Source organism: Vulpes vulpes, chromosome 1 (genome assembly GCF_048418805.1).
Source record: "Vulpes vulpes isolate BD-2025 chromosome 1, VulVul3, whole genome shotgun sequence".
Classification (NCBI taxonomy): domain Eukaryota; kingdom Metazoa; phylum Chordata; class Mammalia; order Carnivora; family Canidae; genus Vulpes; species Vulpes vulpes.
In genome coordinates, this window is record NC_132780.1 from 125,171,516 (window position 1) to 125,188,610 (window position 17,095).

Here is a 17,095-nt window from a genome sequence, read left to right on the forward strand (position 1 = left end):
TCTGTCTTGTCCACTGTGTATGAGGACTACAGAACTCCCTGCTGAGTCCTTTAGAGTTTTTATGACCATGTAAGAGATGGGCTGAGTTTCTGCTGGAGAAGATGAGGGCCTTGGACAGTGTGCAGAGAGGGCGGAGGAGCATTCGCGAAATCCTGTTGTGGGAGGGCAGCTGACAGAATGTTACAGCCAAAGCTTCGATATCAGCGTTTACATCAGAACGAACCAGGGATGCCCCCGGTGTGGGCTTGCGTGGGATCTCACCTCCTCCCACGTACACACGTTGGGGAAGTGAGGAGACAGGAGAGGTGAGACGTAGAAATGAAAAGTAGTCTGATTCTGTTAACTGGAGCCAAAGTACAATCATTAGACTAGAGTAAATTTAATAGAGGCCCTAAGAGAAAGGGTGTGTATTTTATATAGTTTGGTAACTAAAGAAAACAGAGAGGTGCCCTGTCTGGAAAGCCCCTGTTCCTTCCCCAATAGACAGCAGTCCTGCTTCAAGAATTCTCCAGAGCCAGTTGGAAATAACAAGGAATCCCCGCAGGTGGGGCTGGGAAGTGTACTTGAGGTTGCTCTGTGGGCAACTGCCTGAGGCAAAAAGGATTAGAAACCACTTTCATGTACCTGTTTTGCCAGATATTTATGACTTTGTGGTAGAGAGGAGAGAAGAGAAAATGGTCCATTTCCACCATAATTGTCGTAGTTCTTGAAATCGAAACTTCACTAGGAATTCGTGCGGGTGAACTTCCAGTTGAAATGGGAAAAATTAATGTTGGTTAAAGTCATATAAGTTTCTTGCTTGGCTTATTATATTCGTTACATAGAGTTTTGGGGTTTGTTTCGTTTTGTAAGGGTGGGATGCAGAAAGAAGGAAGAGATCAGGGACAACTCATAATGCTTTTTTAAAGATATGATTTACTGCATCTTTTACATTTATTTCAAATTAAATAGATTTATATTCACTTACAGCTGAATGTGGGAAAATTTTTAAGAAAAAAAATTGTAATGTTGGAGGTGTCCTTCAGGACCCCCACAGCCATAAACACTTTTGGGGGAGTAGAGGAAGCAGAGGAAAAGCTGGCTTCACCACTTTGTCGCTTTGTCATTCACAAAGCCTTTATAAATAGTAGTGCCTTTCAGAGGGGAGGATGGGAGATAAAGAAGCTCGTTGTACTTAGATTGATACTGCAGCATTTTTTTTCTTTATGTTAAAATATCTTTTCAATGAAAACATCTGAATATAGGGTGAGGCCAGGAATTCTTGAGTTTCAACCTCAGCTCTTCCTAGATTCGTCCTTTCTTACAGAAAGTCTTTGTTTTTTCTGTCCCAAATGTCCCCATTGTTAAAATGGGAGCGCTGGTGGTGGTGGAAGGAGGAGGGACTTTAATCTCATAGGAATCTTGCAAAAATAGCATAGTTGGGATGTCTAAAAAATACTTTGATTTTCTTAAAGTGCTATACACTGCCAGTGCTAAAGATTTTATTGATAGTGACTTTGAACATTCCGGGTTTTCAACATTCATGTTTTAGGAAACTATTTGCAAACTCATAAGATAAATTGTGTAAATTGATTTTAATTGGAAGTACCAGGTGCTCTTTGTCTAAATGTTACTTGGTCTTAGCCTGTAATTTCAATCATTTGAAAAGCTTGTCTACAGAAAAAGGTTAGGAGAGCTGATGGTCTTGTGTGAATAAACTGTTTTCTCCAATATTTCTGATGGCAGACCCAGAATAGGATGCCCTCCAAAGCAACTGCTACTCTCTCTTCTCAAGCTTTACGCTCTGGAAAAATTGACAGAGACCAACTCAAACAGCCACTTTCCTCCCTGGAAGTGCAGAAGTGAGAATAAAGTGTTGTTTGATATCACAACTCATTTCCTCAGAATCTCATCAGCATCCCTTACATGGGGCAAACTACATGCACGGGTGTAGAAGTGAATTGAACTGTTGGATTTTGGAAGGAAAACCTTGGATTTTTTTTTTTTTTGAGATAATCAGGTGTTTCAGGAGTAGCATATTTGCTTTCCCAAAGTCTCCATGATTCAGTGCTCATGAGTTAGTCATTCCTCGTTTGCTTGCCTACGTGGAAGCGCATGGAAATTTAGATTTGTGAGAACATGAGAGAGCAAATGCATTATAAACTAGTGGTTCTATCTATGTATTAACCGAAACTTTGTCCCACAAATTTGATAGAGGAGGAAATACTGCAAACATAGGGGTCTCTGTAGTAGGGCAAAAGTGCAAACTCACCACTCCCTTGTTCAGTTTTGAGAAATGTGGGCTTTATTCCTTTTTCTCCTGTTCCTTTTTCTCCTGCGTAGCATCTCTATGGAGTCTGGGTTAGGCTAACTAACATAGTATTCGGGCTTCCAATGGGTTTATTTGCATTATGGCTTTTCTTAACTGTTTAAAGTCTAGGGATCCTTTGGAAATTAATAAATCTGGGGGGGGGGGGTTTAGAAAAGACAAGGTTCATACATACTCCACTAGGAAAAGGGAAGCTATTCTGTTAATATTTGTTTTCTAATAACTACAAGGCTCTCAGCTATCTCGTTAATTCTAGAGGGTTAAAAAGAGCTGAAATTTGTCCATAGCACTAGACATTTTTAATAGGAAATATTACTCATGGGAGAAATCTATATAGAAATAGAACACAAATATCACAGGCCATGTTTTCAGTGAAAAGGCATTTCTGCATTTTCCATGTGTATAGAAGTTAGAGGAGAGGAAAAAGCAATTATTCTAAGACATATTTTCATCTTTCAGGGACACTTATGGAAAGTTTGAAATTAATACTCATGAAAGCCTGAAATACTCATAGGCTATCGAGTTTTCCTGTCAGCCTGTTCGTTGGGAGATTCTAAAATGTGATCTGATTCAGTTGTGTTCAAATGATCAAGATCAACTGTCTTTTCAGATACCTGTTACTTCTGAGGGTGAGGTTAGTTGAAAAAAGGGAGGGTGGTGGGGGAAAAGTGCAAATAAAATTCCTGGCATCCCCACTTAACTGAAGCAAGCTAATTTGCTAGCCCAGGGATAGCTAGCATTAAGAGTTCCATCAATGCCTGACTTCTATCAAGAAATAAATCCACATCCTGGAGTATTATGGGGACTGTTACCATGATCTCAGAGACTGTGGTTATGAATTTGAAGTTAACAAAACATACATCTTCTCTTACTAACTTAAGCCATATCTGTCATCTCTGTGTCTGATTTTTTTGATCCTGGTGCTTTTACTTCTGTTTCTGCCAAACTCCAGCCGACTCTATGGGGAAGGTGAGTAACACCAGTAGTTAGGACAAATGTGAAGACTGTGAAAACCGAAACATACCCGTCAGAATGAGATCCTAGTCAGAGAACGGTAGTGATCAAAAGTGCAAACTGTTGGAAAATATGGATATATGTACATCTGTACATGTATATAGTGTATAATATGTATGTATATGTTATTGCTCATATGCAGAAATCTATCCAGTTGAAGACAGCCCGGGTCAGTCAGTTTTTCTACTAGAAAACCTTTTAGGGCCAATCAAAACCATTAGGGCTGATGGGTGGAGTTAAGAGTCTACTCATGTGGAAACTGTTTGCTGTCCTCTGAAGTCCACAAAGCCAAGTGAACAAAGCCTGAAACATAATGGGACCATCGTTTAGGCTGTTTACCTAGGGTAGGGGTATCTTTATGTCTGAATAATTAATAATTGGTTTGCAAACTGCCTTGGCACCTATTGGTTTTGAGTGACCCCCCTCCCCACCAGGTCTTTTGAGAGTATGGAGGGCTTCTCTGGCCATTCAGATAAAGGGCCTTATCCATAAATGGATAGGTTTCCCCATAGGGACCATTATACATATACATATAAGTACATACTTCCATCAGGCTTGTAACAATTGATTTAAAATCACTCCACAGTATTGATAAATAGCTCTATATTTTCAAGGTGCAGAAGAATTCCACAGCCTTAATTATTTCAGTGTCTTGCTGGTCTGCCTTAAGTGTATCTTCTGGGTTTTTGGTTGTCTTATTATTTTTAAATTTTTCTGCAGTTCATTTTGTATGCACACAACGTCGTTTTGTAAAGGTAGGTTGTAAATATTTTATTTGTAAGTCAAAATCACCCATGTGTAATGTTGTAAAGTGATGACCTGCTGTCTTGTTATTATGACTATGGTAAATGTTCTAAGTTATGGATGAAACTTCAAAATGTACATCTCACAAGTTATGCATTCCTATAAATATACTATACTAAAGATATTATCTCTGGTGGTCTTTTTCTTTTTAATTAAAACCATTGTTTTAAGGAGGGGGTAATTTTTTTTTCTCTTCTTTTAATTAAAACCATTGTTTTAAGGAAAGGGTAATTTTTTTTTCTCTTCTCCAAGTATATGAAGGCTTGACAACTCAAAAATATCATGTTATTACAACACTTTTTGCCCAGGATTATGGGAAGAAAGCAACAATTTTGTAGCCTGGAGAAGTATCCAAAGGCATTTCTCTATCCATTAAAAAAAAAATAATAATAATAAAGTAACTCTCAGCTGTGTCACTCACTTCGTTCTGGTGTTCCAGGTACCAACTCTATTAGGAAACTGTCAAGCCGTTTGAGCTGGATCTCACCAATCTATGCATCATGCTGTGGACTCTGGATTAGCCTATGCAGACGGACGGGATCAGGTCTCTGTGCGCCACCCAAGTGTGAATGAGGCTGATTCCGGGTACAATGTTGATTAGCTAGAGTGTCAGAGGTGAAAAGTGTTTTGATTAGCTTATTTTGCCAACAAGAACAAAAATGTGGGGTTTTTTTTAAATCTCATTTATTTCTTTTTTGAAGATTTTTTTTAAGATTTTATTTATTCATGAGAGACAGAGAGAGAGAGAGAGAGAGGGACAGAGACCCAGGCAGAGGGAGAAGCAGGCTCCATGCAGGGAGCCCGACGCAGGACTCGATTCCGGGTCTCCAGGATCACACCCTGGGCCACAAAGGCAGGCGCCAAACCGCTGAGCCACCCAGGGATCCCCAAAATAGATAAGATCTTAAAAGAGAAGCCTAGATTCATCCCACCGGCTGGTCAGCGCAAAGAAAATAGACACTAAAAATAGACAAATGGGGCAGCCCGGGTGGCTCAGCGGTTTAGCGCCTGCCTTCAGCCCAGGGCGTGATCATGGAAACTGGGGATAGAGTCCCGCGTCGGGCTCCCTGCATGGAGCCTGCTTCTCCCTCTGCCTGTGTCTCTGCCTCTCTCTTTCTCTGTGTCTCTCATGAATAAATAAAATCTTAAAAAAAAAAAAAAAAAACGGAGGGGACACCTGGATGGCTCAGCGGTTGAGCACCTGCCTGCAGCCCAGGGCGTGACCCTGGGGTCCTGGGATCGAGTCCCGCGTCGGGCTCCCTGCGTGGAGCCTGCTTCTCCCTCGGCCTGTGTCTCTGTCTCTTACGAATAAATAAATAAAATTAAATATATAGAAATGAAGTCGGCATCAATGTAAATGAGTAACCATCCTGAGCCTTTGAAGGACTTCCTCTAAAGCATCGCCTTCTACGGGAGCCGCCCCCACCCTAAGGGATCTATTCCTAAAGACCAGGCTCGCTGGGATCTGCGGATCAACTTGGCAAGACCCAGCAGCTCCGCCCCTCCCCCCGCCCTCATTACCCGGAGCCGAGCCGCTGAGCTACCCCAGCCGGAATGAAGACGTCATCCTCCAGCGTCCACGGGGCTCAGCACGACGTCACGAACGGGGACCGGCCAAGCGCTTCACGGCCGCAGGAGCCCCGTCGGGACCGCTTGGTGAGGCCCGGGCCGGGGAGCGGCGCGGCCCGGAAGCGGACACCCGAGGGGGCCCTGAGCCGCGGGGCGGGCGGGACTCCTACCATCTTTCTGGAGAGCCTGCGCTCTACGGCCCGGGAATCAGGCTCGCTACGCGCAGCCCCGAACTCCAGCGACCCCATCCGCAGGCGGCGGGAGGAAACCCCGCCTCTGGCGCGCCCGGAAGAGAGGGCGGAAGAGGCGGGGCTTCCTCGCGTGACGTCAGTGGAGCGCCGCGGGCCCCTGCGGCACGCGACCCGGAGCGCTCGGACATGGCCGCCGCGGAGGCCGCGCTGGGCGCCCTGGTGAGCGGTCTGTACGACGTGCAGGCTTTCAAGTTCGGGGACTTCGTGCTGAAGAGCGGGCTCTCCTCCCCGGTTTACATCGATCTGCGTGGCATCGTGTCGCGACCGCGGCTTCTGAGCCAGGTGCCCGCCCGCCGGGGAGAGGGAGGAACGGGGTCGGAAGCGGGGAGCGGGCGGCCGGCGCGGGAGGGACTTGCGCTGCGGGCGGGGAGCAGGGCGGCTCTGCGGCGGCCGCCTCCGCGGACACCCAGAGCGTCGGCCCCGGAAGCCCGGGTCGGGAGCTGCTCGGCTCCTGGGGACTGCGGGTGCGGAATGAGCAGGGGCAGGAAGGGACGCCGGGGCGGGGGGCTCAGTGGTTAGCGCCGCCTGCGACCCAGGGCGTGACCCCGGGGCCCGGGATAGAGACCCGCGTAGGGCCCCCTGCACGGAGCCTGCTTCTCCTCGGCCTGCGTCCCTGCCCCCCTCTCTGGGTCTCAAATAAATAAGATCTTAAAAAAGAAAGAGAAAGAAAAGGAAAAAAAGAAAAAGAAAGAGAGAAAAGAAAAGAAAGAAAAGAGGAGGAAGGGACCCCTGGATGGCTCAGCGGTTAGCGCCACCTGCGGCCCAGGGCGTGACCCCGGGGCCCGGGATAGAGACCCGCGTCGGGCCCCTTGCACGGAGCCTGCTTCTCCTCGGCCTGCGTCCCTGCCCCTCTCTCTGGGTCTCAAATAAATAAGATCTTAAAAAAGAAAGAAAAGGAAAGAAAGAAAAGAGGAAGAAGGGACGTCTGGATGGCTCAGCGGTTTAGCGCCACCTGCGGCCCAGGGCGTGACCCCGGGACCTGGGATAGAGACCCGCGTGGGGGGGGGGGGGGGGGGCTGCACGGAGCCTGCTTCTTGGCCTGCGTCTCTGCTTTTCTCTCTCTATCTCTCTCTCTCTCTCTCTCTCTCTCTCTGGGTCTCTCACAAATAAATAAAATATTTTTTAAAAAAGAAAGAAAAAGGAGGACGTTTTATATGGGCTCAAGTTCGGACAGCGGCTGGGTACACACAGTCCTCACAAAGAAGAGGGCGCCCCAGGCTTGAAGGGACTCGAGGCTCTTTTGTACGTAAAGAGTCAGAAATCACCATGACGAAAGGCATTTCAGAAAGTTACACCATTTATTTATTTATTTGTTTATTATATTTTATTTTATTTAGCAATTCAATATGGATTTATTTTTGAAAGTTACACATTTGATCTCCTGTTTTTAGTATGTAGGAGGCTGAATGACTTAGATCTTAAGGGAACCGGGGAGGTTTTTTAAGTTTTTCTTTCTGTTTGGAATGTACCTTTTTTTTTTCTTTTCTTTTCTTTTTTTTTTTTTTGCTTTTTTAAGATTTTATTTATTCATGAGAGAGAGAGGCAGAGACACAGGCAGAGGGAGAAGCAGGCTTGATGTGGGGAGCCCCATGCAAGACTCGCCCCGGGGGACTCCAGGATCGCCCTGGGTGGAAGGAAGGCAGGTGCCCTACAGGGAGCACCCCCCACACACACATCCCTACTCATTTTAGAGTTTCTAAGTTCTGGGGATGTGCTGGTGAACAGGCGCTATTCTGCAAGACCTTTTTTTTAAGTTGAAAAAAAAAAGTTTTTTTGGTTTGTTTTTTTTTTTTTTTTTAAGTAATCTCTAACCACTACCACCACCCCGAAGTGTGGGCCCGGAACTCACCACCCCAAGATCGAGAGTCCCATGCTCCTCTGGCTGAGCCAGTCCCGCGCCGCCTCGCTTCCTTTGTTTTTTAATGAAGCAGATACACGATGTGTGCTTTGGGCAGAAATAGAGCCCAAGCTTTGAGGGTTTGCTTCCGTGGGAGATCAGGAACTGGGCCCACAACCGAAAAGTCGAGTTTCCTGTCTTTTATCAGGACCCAGAGAGCAGCGTGCTTGTTGACCTCAGGCTTTGACACATGGTTTTCAAGAGCCAGGGAGCCCAGTTTGGGGCACTGTCCAGAGCACAGAAACAGTCCAAGGAGGTCTGTGTATTTAACTCTGAGAAAACAACTGTGGGGGGGGGGGGGGGGGCAGAGGAAAATGCGGGTGGGGAAAGAATTCAGTAGTTCTTGCTCCTGCTAAGATGTTTGGAAGTGCTGTTGCTTGGAAAGGGGGATTTTATTTTGCACTTTGTGGCCGGGAGCAAAAATGAAGGCCGGAGGATAGACCTATTTGATGGAGGCACTTTTTTGGTCAAAATAACGAAACCTGTTACACAAATTAGAGCTTCCTAGCACAGTGTTTCTCAATCTCTGAGTACATATGAATCACCTGGGAATATTGTTGAGCAGTGTGATCTGATCCAGTAGCTCTAAGAGGCAGGGCCTCAGGTGGGGTCTTTCCAAGGAGCTACCAGCCAGGACTGCTGACCACCCTGAATTGAAGGTTCTGAATGTGCCATCCCGTAGAGTTGCCACTAGCCACATGTGAATACTGAGCATAATGAATTTTATTTTATTTATTTATTTTTAAGATTTTATTTATTCATGAGAGATAGAAAGAAGAGAGAGGCAGAGACACAGGCAGAGGGAGAAGCAGGCTCCCTGCTAGGAGCCTGATTCGAGACTCGATCCCAGATCTCAGGATCATGCCCTGAGCCAAAGGCAGGCACTCAGCTGCTGAGCCACCCAGGCGTCCCGCTTTGCCCATTTTTTTAGATTGTTTGTTCTGTTGATATTGTGTTGTGTGAGTTTTTTGTATATTTTGGACTTAACCCCTTACAGGATATGTCATTTGCAGATGTCTTCTCCTATACTGATGGGAGAAAGAAAAGCAGTAGGTTGCCTTTCTGTTTTTTGGTTGGTGTGGTTTTTTTTGTTGTTGTTGTTTGTTTGTTTTTAATTCATGAGAGACACAGAAAGAGAGGCAGAGGGGAGAAGCAGGCTCCATGTAGGGAGCCTGATGTGGGAATCGATCCCAGGACTCGATCCCAGAACTCCAGGATCACACCCTGAGCTGAAGGCAGATGTGCTTAACCGCTGAGCCACCAGGCGTCCCAGCCTTTCTGTTTTGTTGATGGTTTTATTCCCTGTGTGAAAGCTTTTTATTTTGATGTATGTGAATTGTTTATTTTTTGTTGTTGTTGTTGCCCGTGTCTGAGGAGGTTTTAAGGGTTTACTGCCGATATTTTCTTTTAGGAGTTTTATGGTTTCAGTTCTTACATTGAGGCCTTTAATCCATTTGAGTTCATGGCGTAAGAAAGCAGTCTGGTTTAGTTCTTTTGCCTATAGCTGTCCAGTTTTCCCAACACCATATAGTGAAGAGGCTGTTTTTTCCCCATTGTATATTCTTGCCTCCTGTGTTGTAGATTAATTGATCGTATATGAGTGGGTTTATTTCCAGGCGCTCAGTTCCATTGATCAGTTTTTTTGTGCCAGTACTATATACTGTTTTGGTTACTTCAGCTTTGTAGTTTAAAGTCTGGGATTGTGATACTTCTAGCTTTGTCTTTTTTTTTTTTTTTTTAAGATTTTATTTATTTATTCATGAGGGACACAGAGAGAGAGGCAGAGACACAGGCAGAGGGAGAAGCAGGCTCCATGGAGAGAGCCTGATGTGGGACTCATCCCAGGACCCCAGGATTACGCCCTGGGCCGAAGGCAGGTGCTAAACTGCTGAGCCACCCAGGGATCCCTTTTCTCAGGATTTCTCTGGCTATTTTGGGTCTTTTGTGGTTCCATATAAATTTTAGGATTATTTGTTCTAGTTCTGTGAAAAGTGCTAGTAGGATTTTGATAGGGTTTGTATTGAATCTGTAGTTCCCTTTGAATAGTATGGACATTTTAGCAAGAATTAATATTACTAATCCATGAGCATCATGTATCTTTTCATTTACTTGGGTCATCTTCAGTGTCTTTCATCAGAGTCTTAATGGTCTTAAATTTATTCCTAGGTATTTAATTCCTTTTGATGCTATTGTAAATAAGATTATTTTCTTGATTTCTTTCTGCTACTTTGTGTAGAGAAACACCACAGATACTTGTATATTGATTTTGTATCCTCCAGCTTTACTGAATTCACTTATTCTAATAGTTTTTTGGTGGAGTCCTTAGGGTTTTTCCTTTTAAAAAATGTTTAATTGGGGATCCCTGGGTGGCGCAGCGGTTTGGCGCCTGCCTTTGGCCCAGGGCGCGATCCTGGAGACCCGGGATCGAGTCCCACATCGGGCTCCCGGTGCATGGAGCCTGCTTCTCCCTCTGCCTGTGTCTCTGCCTCTCTCTCTCTCTCTCTCTCTCTGTGACTATCATAAGTAAAAAAAAAAAAAAAATGTTTAATTGAAGTATACTACATATGTATAGTATACTATATATAATATATAGTAAACTACTTATTAGTTTTACGTGTACAATACAGTGATTTGAAATTATATGCATTTTGAAATGCTCACCCCAATAAGTGTAGTTACCGTCTGTCACCATACAAAGTGACTACATTATTATTGACTATATTCCCTATGCTGTACTTTTCTTCCCAGTGACATTTATTTTAAACCCTCAGTCACCTTCAGCTGTGTCTCCTATCCCCCTCCCCACCCAACTCTGCTCTGCTAACTGCCAGCTCTCTATGAATCTGTTTCTTTTTTTTCTTTTTACTTTTGTTCCATGGTTTTTAAACTGAAGTATAGCGGGCACAGTGTTACTTTAGTTTCAGGTGTACAACATAGTGATTGGAAGAATTACTTCCTGCTGTGCTCACCACAAGTGTGGCTACCATCTGCCACTATTTTCTATTCTGTACCTTTAATTCTCATAATTTATTCATTTCCCATAACTGGAAACCTGTACCTCCCACCCTCCTTCACTCATTTTGCTCATTTCCCCGCCTCCTCCCTTCTGGCAACCACTAGGCCATTAGAGAATGAGTCTAGTTCTGGTTTGTTCTTTTGTTTTTTTTTAGATTTCATATATAAGTGAAATCATATAGTATTTGTCTTTCTCTTATTTCACTTAGGGTAATACCCTCAGCGTCTCCTCATGTCACAAATGACAAGATCTCATTTTTTTTATGGCTGAGTAATACTCCATTGTACCACACAGGACACCCAGGTTGCTTCGATATCTTGGCTGTTGTAGGAAATGCTGTTGTAAACATAGGGGTGCACATATCTTTTAAAATCAGTGTTTTGGTTTGGTTTGGTTTTTTTAGATACATACCAAGAAATGAAATTGCCGGGTCATAAGGTAGTTCTATTTTTAATATTTTGAGACCGTCCATACTGTTTTTCCTAGTGGGTGCATAGTGTCCTGCCATCAGGACACAGGGGTCCCTTTTCTCCACATCCTTGCTGATGCTTCTTATTCTTCTCTTTTGGATGGTAGCCATTCTGACAAGGGTGAAATGGAATCTCATTCTGGTATTGATTTGCATTTCCCTGATAATTAGTAATGTTGAGCACCTTTTCATGTATGTGTTGGCGATTTGTCTTCTCTGGAAAAATGTCTGTCTGGGTTCTCCGCTCATGTTTTAATTGGGTTGATTGTTATTAAGGTATATGAGTCCTTCTTTATATATTAGCCCCATATCAGATATATGATCTGCAAATATTTTGGGTCAGTTTCTTTATTCCTTTCTAAGATTCGTTTATTTGAGAGTGAGTGAGCACCCAACCGAAGGGAGGGAGACAGAGAAGGAGCCTGATACACGACTGGGGTCGTGACCTGAGACAGACACTTAACCAACTGAGCCAATCAGGCACCCTGTTGTTGTTGTTGTTGTTTTCCATTTTGTTGGTTTCTTTTACCATACAGAAGCCTTTTAGTTGGAAGTAATCCCGTTTATTTATTTTTGCTTTTGTTGCCTTTAGTTTTGCTGTCAAATCCAAAAAATCATTGCCAAGACTTAAGTCAAGGAGCTTCCCACCTATGTTTTCTTGTGGGAATTTTTTAGTTTCAGATCTTACATTCAAGTCTAATCTGTTTTGTGTTAATTTTTGTATGTGGTGTAAGATAGTGGTCCAATTTTCCCAGCACTGTTTATTGACAAAATTGTCCTTTTCCCATTCCCAAGAATGTACGTTCTTGGCTCCTTTGCCATAATAGACCACAAAAGTATAGGTTTATTTCTGGGCTCTGTTCTGTTCTATTGATCTATGTATCTGTTTTTATGCCAATAGAACACTCTTCTGATTACTCTAGCTTTGTAGTATAGTCTGAAATCAAGGAGTATGATGCCCTCAGCTGTATCTTTCTTAAGACTGCTTTGGCCATTTGGGGTCTTTTGAGGCTCCATACAAATTTTAGGATTCTTTGTTCTATTTCTGAAAAAAAAAAATGCCATTGTAATTGGGATTGCATTGTATCTGCTTTGGGTAGTATAGACATTTATAATTCATATGCAGGGAATACCACTGCATTTATTTCTGTCTTCACTTTCACTAGCATCCTAAAGTTTTCAGTGTACAGGTCTTTACTTTGGTTAAATTTATTCCTAGGTATTTTATTCTTTTTGATGCAATTTAAGTAGTATTGTTCTCTTAGTTTCTCTTATGAAACTTCTCAGTAAGACTTCTTTCAAAAAAAAAAAAAAAGACTTCTTTCAGGCAGAAAATGTAGCTACCAGGTGTATGGGAAGGTTTAAATAGTCAAATCATAATGGATTACTAAGGGAAACTGAGAGGACTGGGAGCCATCCTTAGTCTTTGGTGTCATCATCATAGCCTTCCCCAACACGTTCTGCGGTGCTCTCAGAGCAGACCCTGAGTCATTTATTTTTTTATTTTTATTTTTTTAAAGATCTTATTTATTTATTCATGAGAGAGAGAGAGAGAGAGAGAGAGGCAGAGACACAGGCAGAGGGAGAAGCAGGCTCCATGCAGGGAGCCTGACATGTGACTTGATCCTGGGTCTCCAGGATCACACCATGAGCTGAAGGTGCCGCTAAAGCACTGAGCCACCCAGGCTACCCCCCCCCCTTTTTTTTAAGATTTTATTTATTTATTCATGAGAGAGGCAGAGACATAGGCAGAGGGAGAAGCAGGCTCCATGCAGGAGCCCAGTGTGGGACTCGATCCGGGAACTCCAGGAACACACGCTGAGTCAAAAGCAGCTGCTCAACCGCTGAGCCACCCAAGTGTCCCAGACTCTGAGTCATTTAGACAAGTGGGTTCATTCTTGTGTTTTTATATTTGTAACTGGATTTTATAGAGAGGTCATTTAACAAAAAGGCATACAGACTTTTCTGATCAAGTTTGAGACTACCTTCTATTAGTTTATTACTGTCTTTAATATAATGTTAACATGAGTTATATACCATTTAAGATAATAATATTTAGTTTGTGTTCATTTTCTTACAGGTTGCAGATATTTTATTCCAAACTGCCCAAAATGCAGGAATCAATTTTGACACTGTGTGTGGAGTACCTTATACCGCTTTACCATTGGCTACAGTTATCTGTTCAACCAACCAAATTCCAATGCTTATTAGAAGGAAAGAAACAAAGGATTATGGTAAAATAAAAATATTATATGCTTTAAGTTGATATGTAACCTGATAATGTTATAGTTTTTTTCTTCTAGGCACTGATGTTTGCCAAAGTTGCCTTGAATATTCTTCATAGGTCCTTTAGGATTAGTTAACTATTATGTAAATCGCCTTCCTTTCCTTTAGAGTCTAGGGGTAAAATGTTTTGTATTGACTAAACAATGTTGAAAAGCGCTTCTTTTGCACCTTATCTATGAAACCCAACATTTTAAACGAATCCTTCTCTCGTCAGAATATTGTAAGAACACCTACTTTTCCTAGTATGTTTATAATCTAAATTGCATAAAGAGAAATGCCACATAAAATTCTCTAAAGGAAGGTTTATTTTCATGGGTCCTTGGCAGTAGGTTATAAGGTATGTTTTATACACGTGAACTTGCTTTATTTATATTTTATTATTTTTAAATTGTATTTACTTGACAGAGAGTGAGCACAAGCAGGGGGAGAAGTAGGGGCAGAGGGAGAAGCAGGCTCCTCGCTGAGCAGGGAACCAAATGTGGGGCTCCATCCTAAGACTCTGAGATCATGACCTATGCCAAAATCAGACTCTCAACCAACTGAGCCAGCCAGGTGCCCTGTTGAGCTTGCTTTAAAAAACAGATCAGGGATGCCTGGGTGGCTCAGTGATTGAGCTTCTGCCTTCGGCCCAGGGCATGATCCTAGGGTCCCGGGTTCGAGTCCCACATCGGGCTTCCCTGCATGGAGCCTGCTTCTCCCTTTGCCTGCGTCTCTGCCTCTCTCTCTTTCTCTGTCTCTCATGAATAAATAAATAAAATCTTTTTTTTAAGATTATATTCACTCATATGAGAGAGAGAGAGAGAGGCAGAGACACAGGCAGAGGGAGAAGCAGGCTCCACGTGGGGAACCTGATGTGGGACTCCATCCCAGGACCCCAGGATCACGCCCTGGGCCAAAGGCAGGCACCAAACTGCTGAGCCACCCAAGGATTCCCCTGAACCACCCAGGGATCCCCAAATAAAATCTTAAAAAAAAAAGAAAAAATCCAGGGGCACCTGGCTGGCTCAGTCAAAGGAGCATGGGACTCTTGATCCTTGGGGTTGAGTGTTAAAGCACCATATTGAGGATAGAGATTACCAAAAAAAAATTTTTAAGCAATCTGAAAATATTGGAACTGACTTTAAATTTGACAACATTGGGGAATTAATGTTTTTTTGTGTGTGTTTCATGTTAATGTGGTAGTATTTTTGTTAGATTTTATAATAGAGTCCTTATCTTTTACAAGATGCATTCTAAAAATTTTTGTGATGAAAATCATGACATCAAAGGTTTGCTTCTAAAAATTGTCAGGGGAGGGAAAAAGTGGGGATGTAGCTGAAACAAGACTGACCATGAGTTAAGTGGCAAAGCATTTAGGGTGTTTGTTATACTTTGTTTGAAATTCTCCACTTAAAACAGTATTTTTGCTGCTCGATGGCACAGTATTTATCTGTATGAATCCCTGCCCATACAGAAGCTATTGTTTTTATTTATGTTTTTAAAAATATTTCTTAGAATAAGATCAGAAATTATGTATATAAGTGTCATAGTCTTACATTCTAGTCTAAGCTGGTTCAGTTCAGTTTGCCAGTTTAAGGGGACGAAAGAAATGGGGAAAGGCAAAGATGGTACCTGTGATAAAGCTCAAACAGTGGACAAATTGCTCACTAATTTAAGACAGATTTGGTTGTGGAAACTAGAAAATGAGTCTATAGTCTGTGTAGATTATCTGCAAGTATATGGTGGGAGTTGGAGTGAGGAAGTACATTCACTCACATTGCTTATATAATTCATAAAGTTGTAGTGATGGATCTAAATGGTTGCTGAATATTTTTTCTCTTTATTTCCTTAAAAGGCCTGCTGTTTGACTAATCTTGAATAATGAACTTGTTTGAAAAGGAATGGTTCATTGTATTGGGTTACTGTTTCATAACTTTCCTTGGTCTACATTATCTTGCTTTAAGAAACCCCATATTTGAAATTTTGATCATGAACACTTTAAGTGTGTTTATTACTCTGTAAGGGAATTTGCTAGTTTTGCTGCAAATATTCTACATATGTAACTTTGAGAATTTTCAGATACAGGAACACTGAACACTGGTAATCATGGCTTGATGAAGATTTATCAGGGCTGAAGTAGCTCAGACTTTCAGAAAATAAGATTTAGGTCATCTACCTCTTCAGTGCCAAATTTATAATGCAAGATATATTTTGAGTTGGCTGAAATACATAATTTTAAATTGAAATTAGCATTTTTTTCTTTTCTAGGTACAAAGCGGCTTGTAGAAGGAGCTATTAATCCAGGAGAAACCTGTTTGATCATTGAAGATGTTGTCACCAGTGGATCTAGTGTTTTAGAAACTGTTGAGGTTCTTCAGAAGGAGGGCTTGAAGGTCACTGATGCCATAGTGCTGCTGGACAGAGAGCAAGGAGGCAAAGACAAGTTGCAGGCACATGGGATCCATCTTCACTCAGTGTGTACATTGTCCAAAATGCTGGAGATTCTTGAGCAACAGAAAAAAATTGATGCTGAGATGGTCGAGAGAGTGAAGAGATTTATTCAGGAGAATGTTTTTGTGGCAGCTAATCATAATGATTCACTCCTTTCTGTAAACAAAGCTCCCAGAGAACTCAGCTTTGGTGCACGTGCAGAGCTGCCCAGGATCCACCCAGTCGCATCGAAGCTTTTCAAGCTTATGCAGAAGAAAGAGACCAATCTTTGTCTGTCTGCTGATATTTCAGAGTCCAGAGAGCTGTTACAGCTAGCAGATGCTTTAGGACCCAGCATCTGCATACTCAAGACTCACGTAGATATTTTGAATGATTTTACTCTGGATGTGATGAAGGAGCTAACAGCTCTGGCAAAACGCCATGAGTTCTTAATATTTGAAGACCGGAAATTTGCAGATATAGGAAACACAGTAAAAAAACAGTATGAAGGTAAGTATTTAGGGACCTGCAAAAACAAATTTAGCCTAAACTGCCTGAAGAACAAAAGGAAACATCACTGAAAGTCCAGCCATAGAACAGTCTGTCAGGGATGGTTGGATCTAAGAGCTCAAGTACAAGTCTTTTGGGACTTCTTGCCATCTCAGCTCTGCTTTCTTCTCTCAACTTCCTTCTCAGGTAGGCACATTCCTCATGCCTACCCCAAACTAGTCACTGAGGCCTGGGTTATAGAATAATACCTTTATTAGCTTGGTGATATATGCCCCACTTCTGGTTAACTGTAAATTTTTTGAAATAAGCTGTGGTTAAAGGTAATTTCCCCAAAGAAAATGGGTGTGCTGATGCCAGAAGAAGGGGATGCAGGTTCTAGGCAGACAAGAATGGCAGATGTTGGCTTTGGCAGAACACAGTTCTGAATATTTGAGAAATGAAAATTGGAGATAGAGGAAATAATGAAATAGAAGTGTAAAGTTGTAACATTTATTTTTGGCAAAAAAAAAATTTATTGGTGTACTTTTTTTGTTGTTAAATGGGAACTCAAAATAGAGCATAT

The 17,095-nt window shown here is 42.5% G+C and overlaps 1 protein-coding gene and 1 long non-coding RNA gene across 2 annotated transcripts in view; one reads left to right on the plus strand and one right to left on the minus strand.

Annotated features, from left to right (window-relative positions):
* Positions 1-3,137: 3,137 nt before the first annotated feature.
* On the minus strand, positions 3,138-5,784 carry LOC140594390 (uncharacterized). The gene is made up of 2 exons (XR_011995077.1): positions 5,648-5,784; positions 3,138-4,727 (listed from the first exon to the last, which is right to left on the minus strand). It is a non-coding gene; the product is annotated as an uncharacterized lncRNA (long non-coding RNA).
* The window catches only part of UMPS (uridine monophosphate synthetase), a 28,745-nt gene continuing 17,398 nt past the window's right edge, over positions 5,749-17,095 (plus strand). Inside the window, exons 1-3 of the mRNA XM_025990209.2 lie at positions 5,749-6,228; positions 13,409-13,562; positions 15,862-16,533. Coding sequence (XP_025845994.1) covers positions 6,073-6,228; positions 13,409-13,562; positions 15,862-16,533 — 982 coding nt within the window. The 5' untranslated portion in view covers positions 5,749-6,072. The remainder of the gene's footprint in view (positions 6,229-13,408; positions 13,563-15,861; positions 16,534-17,095) is intronic.